Below are 8,587 nucleotides of genomic sequence, written 5' to 3'. Positions count from 1 at the left end.
AAGGGCTTCCCTGGTGGCGCAGTGGTTGAGAGTCCGCCTGCCGATGCAGGGGACACGGGTTCGTGTCCCGGTCCGGGAGGATCCCACATGCCGCGGAGCGGCTGGGCCCGTGAGCCATGGCCGCTGAGCCTGCGCATCCGGAGCCTGTGCTCCGCAACGGGAGAGGCCACAACAGTGAGAGGTCCGCGTACCGCAAAAAAAAAAAAAAAAAAGGAAAATTGGGGGGAAGTGTAAATTCAAATAAATAATTAATAGAATTTGAGAGAGCTATAAACAGTGCTAATTATCAGGCAATATGGAAACAGAGCTTTGTGGGCAAAGGAGCATTCCTTTCTTTGACTATGTTACCAAGAGTTTAATTAGGATACTCATTTTAAATTAATCATATTATAAAATGTTTTGTGATTATGAAAACATTACTTATCACTATTGCTATGGCATTTTATAGATTCAATAAAACCTATTACTGAGTCTTCTCTTGATTTAGGATTCTGGACATTTTATATATATCATATAGAAAATAACACAGGGTTGTGATTTAGACAAACAGGAAAAAAAGGTTATATAGCAAAAAAGTCTTAATCCCATCTTACGTTTTCCCAGATATTGCAAGTCTCTGGGCCACAAACTTTTCTTGCATATAACCCTATGTATACTGTATTTACACACTAATAACACTTCTATACACCTTATTTCACTTAATGTACCTTAGAAACATTTACGAATCAGTATGTATACATCCACTGCATTCTTTGTACATACTTTCTATTGTATTTACATAACACAATTAGCAACCCCTTAACGATATTTAAATTATTTCTGTTTTTCTCTATAACAAGTCTTTAGTGAACATTCTTGTACAAATATGTTATGTATGGGAATAAGTATCTCCACAGATAAATTCTTAGAATTGTTGATTCAAAGACTATGGTGTACATTTAAAAAATGTGATATTGCCAAATCGCCTTCCAAAGCATTTGTATCACTTTACACTCCGGGGGAACATTTCTAATCAACACAGATTTTTTTTTTAAAGCAAACTCCGATGCTGTCAACGGCCAGGAAAATAAATTAGTGAAGGAGGCTGGGGTAAGAAAATGGCAAACTGGAGAGCATGTTCAGTCATTGCAAGAAGCAGCTTCTACTCAATTCCAGCCTACTAATAATGCCTTCTAGGAATCTCTGCCCAATGTTAAACTGTCAGATTTCTCATAAAAGCCAAAAATCTGGACTTCTGCAGGAAATCTCCAGATTTTTTAAATGTTGCCAACTCACGAAAAATTTAGAATTGGTGTAACAAACAAAACACATGTGTGAGTGGGACTCATCTGTTGAGCCTCCAACGTGTGACCTATGTTTAAAGCTATCATTGCCCCACCAAAGCCAACAAAGACGTCACCACAACCAGCTGTGTTTAGCATCTGTTGTAAAACTAGGATTTCAATAGATTACATTACATTTTTGGATGAATTAGAAGATGGGTTTTATTAACTACGTAGTCACTATCCCCACAAACTATTTGAATAACTTAATTCTACTCTTGCCCAGGTGTTTTCATTAATCAGTTTCCTACAATATGCTCCCTTGCCTTCTAGTTTCATTCCTGTAAAGTGCTGTATTTCTGTTTTCTTCCTTATATGAAGCTACCACATGTTGTAAGAGTTATTTTCCTGTTAGTGTAATCTTCTTTTACCCAAAGGAGAAGAAAATCTCTAATCATTTTTTTATATTTGCCTTCAACATATCCATCTACTTACAGAAGAAATTGTGGGAATAGAATTAAAAAGACTTGCTGCCTCTAGTTTAAATAGGATTTTTAATCCATATAAAATCTTTTTATATTAGCTAAATTCTTATTGTTTAGAAACTAAAGATAATATAAAAGAATAAACCCTAAAATTGCTAGCTCTATATAAAAAAATATTCAAATTCATGGATATAAAACCATGAGGTTTTTAATGTTTTATTATCTCCTCTCCATAAATACCTGCAAAAGAACCAATCTGACAAAGTCAATGTATGATTAAAAACAGAAATAAATGTTTGTAAATACTAAAATTATAAGCAATGTAATATTAAATAAATCAGTTACCTAGCTGAAGTTAGAAGGCAATGACCTCTTGTACAATTAAATTTCAAAAACCAACATTTTAAAAATTATTAGCTTCATTTGTTGTAAATAATGCATCTGAATCCTAATTTTAGGGCTAATAGTAATTTTAAAAGATTTCTTAGTTTTTAATGTAATCTGTTGAGAGATGTTTTCTTAATATTAAAAAAAAAACCCACAATAACAAAAGAGGACCAAAAAACATGTATTAAAGAAGTTTTATGACTTAGCAAAGCTTTCAACATATATGCCTAAATACATGTATATACAATACATATTTGCCTATATTGACAGATATACATTGTCTACATTTGTCAGTGACAAATACAGTGGCTGCTCATATGAGAAAATATGCATATAAGAGTCATTTTACCAATAATGATGCCACTGGATAATCTATTTTTAGTTTCCAAAGGCAAGGTCCTAAACATTACAAATTCCCCTGTTAGTATTTTTAAATGTCTGAGTGTTCCTACTTCCCCTAAAAGGTATGCTGTAACTACTCAACTGTGTCTTTTCCAAGACACCCTAGAGGCTTCCCTGGTGGTGCAGTGGTTGAGAGTCCGCCTGCCGATGCAGGGGACACGGGTTCGTGCCCCAGTCCAGGAAGATCCCACATGCCGCGGAGCGGCTGGGCCCATGAGCCATAGCCCTGGGCCTGCGCGTCTGGAGCCTGTGCTCCGCAGCGGGAGAGGCCACGGCAGTGAGAGGCCCGTGCACCGCCAAAAAAAAAAAAAAAAAAGACACCCTAAAATTAAACCCACTGCTTTGTATTACGTATACATCACTTGAACTCAACATTCTAATAATAAAAAGAAAGTTTACGGAAAAATTAAATTAAATTACAAACTTAAATTGTAATCTGCACATCAGATTACATTTTCAAATGTTATCATTAGAGCTCACAGATAAAACAACAGTAACAAAAAGAAACCCAGTAAAATATCGTATTTTAATTTTATCTAAAATATAAATTAAAATAAGGCATAAGAAAAACTTTGAGACAATATATGTATGTGAAAAACTGACCACTGAAAGATGCAGATAATTCATACAATATAGCATAAGCTTTAATATATAAATTAGATGTCACTGCATCAGCTGTTTATTAGTCACATCAGTCTAAACTTTACATATTAAAATACTGAAAGGCTAGAAAACATCACTGCAATATAGATTCAATATGGGAAAATACATATTTGTGGCTTTATACACAATGTAAATTAATCCATTCTATACAACAGTTTTCCAAAATATAAACGGCACTTTACATGCAATAGGACATACCAAGCTGGATGTCCTAATTAATTTACTATATAGAAAAATAAAGGAGACAACACCTTTTTAACAGAACAGTTACATAGCAGACATGGAATGTAGAATAAGATTCTGCCCTAACACACTCTTGGATAAGATTAAAGAAATATGAAAAAGGACAGTTTCTACTATTTTCAGTTAGCATTTTTTAAATGAAGACTACTGTGATTTATATTTTCTAATTGTATCACAAACTGAGAAAACATAAAAGGGAAAAGAGAGGGGGAAGAAAGAAAACCTGATCCTTTATGAATAAACATCAGCCTTGCCTGTGGGCTGCATTTAGGCTGCTTTTCTGTTGACGGTTTCCTAAATTACTTCTGCGACTCTGCACTGCACATCAGCAGTCAGATGAATTTTCCAGACTTCATTATGCCATTGTGTAACCATAGCTGCCACAATGTAGTGCCACAAGAAGTCTGTCCTTGAGTATTTCTTTACTTGGGTATTCAGGTAACTTGAGCATGTTGATGCTTTAAAAGAAAAACATACCACTATTAACTAAGAAATCTCTGAAATTTTTTATTGTTTTGTCTAGCAGTGAAAACACTACTCAAAATTAACGTAAAACCACCCTCTTAAATTTGCAATCAAATTGGAAAACCCTGAAGTAGTATTTAAAAAGGAAAAAAAAAAAACAAAACCCTGCTGCATTGCAGTTTCCTTTAGCATGCAAATGTAGTAGAAGAAAATAAGTTCCCTTCAGCCTAAAATAAATAAGCAATAGGGCAATTTAGTTTGAAATGATGGTGTAACTCAGTGATACTTATGACAGTGTAACTTTAGTGATACTTGAACTACACATATTCAATTAGAGTACAGGTAGGTAGTTTCCTCAAACATTTTCCCTACCAAAAAAGGGGAAGGCAAGAAACTATGTAGCTACTTATTTATCAGTGATTACAAAATGCTGAATAGAGATCACTGTTGAGATTTTCCTCTCAATGCAGCAATACAGTAGTTAGACCTTTGATCATTCAAAATTAATCAGAACAATTTGCAATGCATTTAAATAAACCAATTTAACATACCATGTGCTTGAAGTCGGTAGAAGATTTGGAGTATATGGCACAGCAGCAATTGTAAAGTTCTGCAATCCACTTCCACCCATGATATTAGCAAATCCACCATGTGGGACCCTGGAACTAAGAGTTCATATCTTAGTAAGTCGTAATCATGCAAGGAATATCTTGGTAACAGGTATATTTCGAATTAGCAAAATGACTAGTATCTAGTAGATGTTCACTAAATATTTGCTGAATAAATAAATGGCTTACTTGATTAATTCAAGCAACAGAGGCTCTTACATGTTATCCAAATGATTTCCCTGTCTGTGAAAAAAATCTAGAGTCAAAGGGTTTTTGTTTTGTATTGTTTTACACGGTGGGAAAACTAGAAAATTCTTTACACTTCTCTTTCCAGAGATTTACACATTGGTTGTATTCTTTTCAGATGTCCCCTAACATAGTGAGACCATAGTGAGACCATAGTGAGGAAGGTGAACAAACTCAGAAGTCTCACAGTTCCTAATTTCCAAACTTAAACTACAAAACTGCAGTCATCAAAACAGTGTGGCACTGGCATAAAGACAGATACATAGACCAATGGAATAGAGAACCTCAACATAAACCCTTAAATATATGGCCAAATGGTTTTTGACAAGTGCGCTAAGAATCTCCAATGGAAAAAGGACAGTCTTTTCAACAAATTGTGTTGAGAAAACTGGATATCCACTACAAAAAAATGAAGTTGGACTCTTACCTAACGCCATATACAAAAAGTTAACTCAAAATGAATCAAAGGCCTAAATGAAGAGCTAAAACTATAAAATTCTTAGAAGAAAATACAGGGGAAAAACTTCATGACACTGGATTTGGTAATGATTTCTTGGATATGACACCAAAGGCACAGGCAACAAAAGAAAAATGAATTAGACATCATCAAAATTAAAAACTTGTGTGCCAAAGGACACCATGAACTGAGTGAAAATGTGAGCCACAGGAGAAAATATTTTGAAATCATAAATATGACAAGGAATTAATATCAAGAAAATATATAGATCTCCTACAACGTAACAACAACAAAAAATAGGGACAATTTTTAAAATTTAAAAAATAGGGACAGGACTCAAATAGACATTTCTCCAAAGAAGATACACAGATGGCTTATAAGCATTCGAAAAGATGCTCAATCAACATCACTTGTCATTAGGGAAATGCAAATCAAAACCTCATTGAGATAACCACCTCATAGGCATTAAGATAACTATTAAAAAAAAAAAGATCACTAGAAAATAACAAGTATTGGAAAGGACATGCAGAAATTGAAACCCTTATGCAATTGCTGGTGGAAATGTAAAATTGTGCAGCCACTGTGGAAAACATTATCGCAGTTTCTCAAAAAACTAACCATAGAATTACAGTAAATATCCAAAAGAATAGAAAGTAGAGACTCAAACAGATATTTGTACATCCATGTTCATAGCAGCATTATTCACAATAGCCAAATAGTGGACTCAACCCAAATAACTGTCCATGGATGAAAGGATAAGAAAACTGTGGTAAACACATACAATGGAATACTATTCCACCTTTAAAAGGACATATGCTACAATATGGATGAATCTCGAGGACATTATGCTAGGTGAAATAAGCCAGTCACAAAAAGGCAAATAATGTATGATTCCACTTACATAAGGGACCTAAAGTAATCAAATTCATAGAGGGACTTCCCTGGTGGCACAGTGGTTAAGAATCCACCTGCTAATGCAGGGGACCCGGGTTCGAGCCCTGGTCTGGGAGGATCCCACATGCCGCGGAGCAACTAAGCCCGTGCGCCACAACTACTGAGACTACTGAGCCTGTGTTCTAGAGCCCGCGAGCCACAACTACTGGGCCCACGTGCCACAACTACTGAAGCCCGTGAGCCTAAGACCCGTGTGCCTAGAGCACGTGCTCCACAGCAAGAGAAGCCACCACAATGAGAAGCACGTGCACCACAATGAAGAGTAGCCCCTGCTCAATGCCAACTAGAGAAAGCCCATGAGCAGCAACGAAGACCCAACACAGCCAAAAATAAATAAATAAATCTATTTAAAAAATTATAAAATTCATAGAGACAGAAAGTAGAACAGTAATTGCCAGAGGCTGGGGGTAGGGGAAATGGAAAGTTAGTGTTTAATAGGTACAATTTCAACTGAGAAAGATAAAAAGCTCAGGAGATGAATGGTGGTGATGGCTGCACAAATATGTGATGTACACAGAATTGTACACTTAAAAATGATTAAAATGTTTAATATTAAGTATGTTTTACCACACACACTAAAAAAACCTGTCGAATAATGCACCAGGATTTTCTGTCTGAAATCAAAGATGATATGTTTACATTCACAGGGGAAAAAAAAACAATCCAATATAAACAGATCTCTTCCCAGCATTTTTCTTTTCTAGCTGGGAAGTAGTTTGGTTGCTATTAAACACTTTATTGATGAAATGCCTAAGCTTACTTTAGAAATCCAAGTGAATGTTAAAAGGATGCCTGCATCAAAAAAAAAAAAAAAAGGATGCCTGCATCTTGCTAACAAAACACTAACACATGAGCAATTCCTACTTAGGGAAAGAGAATATCTAAAGACCTGAATATGTCTATAAACTGAAACATTACTTTCTGCATATTTCCCTTTGCCTAAAAAATTAACAAAGGTGACCAAAAATGAAAAGGAATAAAAGGCAAGCTGTTTTCAATTTCCTACAGAGGCAGACTTTAAAAACAAGTATTCCAAAAAAAAAAAAAAAAAAAAAAAACAAGTATTCCACTTCACCAGGACAAGGTGAGAAGAGAGCCTTGGACACTGATTCTTACACAAATTATATCACAATATTTCAATAACAGAATGATCAATCTAATGTCTTTCATATAAATAAATTTTGAAAAATAAGCTTAAAAAATCAGATGATCCCCCAATTTTCATATCTAAATTGAAATTTTTCTGTAAACTGATATTCACAAACAATCTCTGAAACCTTACTCCTCTTCCTCTAAACTACAATGACTGGGCCCCACACTTGAATAACCAGTGGATCTTAGCTAAGATTATGGCTCATCAAGCTTAAGCATGTATGAGAAAAATAAATGGTCTTTGGTTGAGTACTATGACACCTGACATATACAATGTAAAATTACAGTTAATAAAAATGAAATATTTCTATTTTATACACAAATCATCAAGTCTGACTTTCATTATTCTTAACAGATAATGAAACAAGAGTAAGACATTTAAGACAGCCTTGTAGATAAACAAAATATTGTCACCACCATAAAAATATTTTAAAGTTACTGTTGATACAGATTCTTGCTTCTACAACTGGAACACATTTGACTCTTTAGTAAGATTCTTTTAAATTATACTATGGACACAGAGAAAGACATTTTACAATCTAAATATAAACGATAGAATTTTCCAAAAAGTGGAAAAAAAAAAAACCACACACACTCTAGGTCTAGAATGGCAAAGGCAATACCTATTGATAACTGGGTCTAGTGTAAAAGGAAAGTTAAGGTTTAAAAGAACTTAAGGGTTTCCCTGGTGGCGCAGTGGTTGAGAGTCTGCCTGCCGATGCAGGGGACACGGGTTCGTGCCCCGGTCCGGGAGGATCCCACATGCCGCGGAGCGGCTGGGCCCGTGAGCCATGGCCGCTGGGCCTGCGCATCCGGAGCCTGTGCTCCGCAACGGGAGAGGCCACAGCGGTGAGAGGCCCGCCTACCGCAAACAAAAAAAACAACAATAAAAGAACTTAAGACTTAGTTTGAGTTCAAAACAAGGACTCCATGTAGACTAAGTGCTGAAAAGTGGATTCTTCAACCTGAAGGTAAAGCTTAGCTCCATGTAGTTTCCCCTCAGCTTCCTTGGCTTCTACTCTTTTTTTTTTAACCTCTTTATAATTGCTTTACAATTGTGTGTTACTTTCTGCTTTATAACAAAGTGAATCAGCTATACATACATATATATCCCCATATCTCCTCCCTCTTGGCTTCTACTCCTTACCCACATTCTTCATCTCAGTTTAAATGGATTCGCAGCTACACTTCTCGACCAATTAAATAGTAAACAGTACAGTTCTTTTCAGCACTGCTAACTATGACTGTACTATTGACACGGGA

At 35.6% G+C, this 8,587-nt stretch overlaps 1 protein-coding gene across 6 annotated transcripts in view; it reads right to left on the bottom strand.

Annotated features, from left to right (window-relative positions):
- Positions 1–2,314: 2,314 nt before the first annotated feature.
- Positions 2,315–8,587, bottom strand: part of HACE1 (HECT domain and ankyrin repeat containing E3 ubiquitin protein ligase 1) — a 94,974-nt gene continuing 88,701 nt past the window's right edge. For all 6 annotated transcript variants that reach the window (XM_060167787.1, XM_060167790.1, XM_060167789.1 and 3 more), the window contains 2 exons: positions 4,459–4,572; positions 2,315–3,900 (listed from right to left, as the gene is read on the bottom strand). In XM_060167787.1, the coding sequence (XP_060023770.1) occupies positions 3,798–3,900; positions 4,459–4,572 (217 nt within the window). In that variant the 3' untranslated portion in view covers positions 2,315–3,797. The remainder of the gene's footprint in view (positions 3,901–4,458; positions 4,573–8,587) is intronic.

Source organism: Lagenorhynchus albirostris, chromosome 12 (genome assembly GCF_949774975.1).
Source record: "Lagenorhynchus albirostris chromosome 12, mLagAlb1.1, whole genome shotgun sequence".
NCBI classification, from domain to species: domain Eukaryota; kingdom Metazoa; phylum Chordata; class Mammalia; order Artiodactyla; family Delphinidae; genus Lagenorhynchus; species Lagenorhynchus albirostris.
This window is presented reverse-complemented; position numbering and strand designations above follow the sequence as displayed.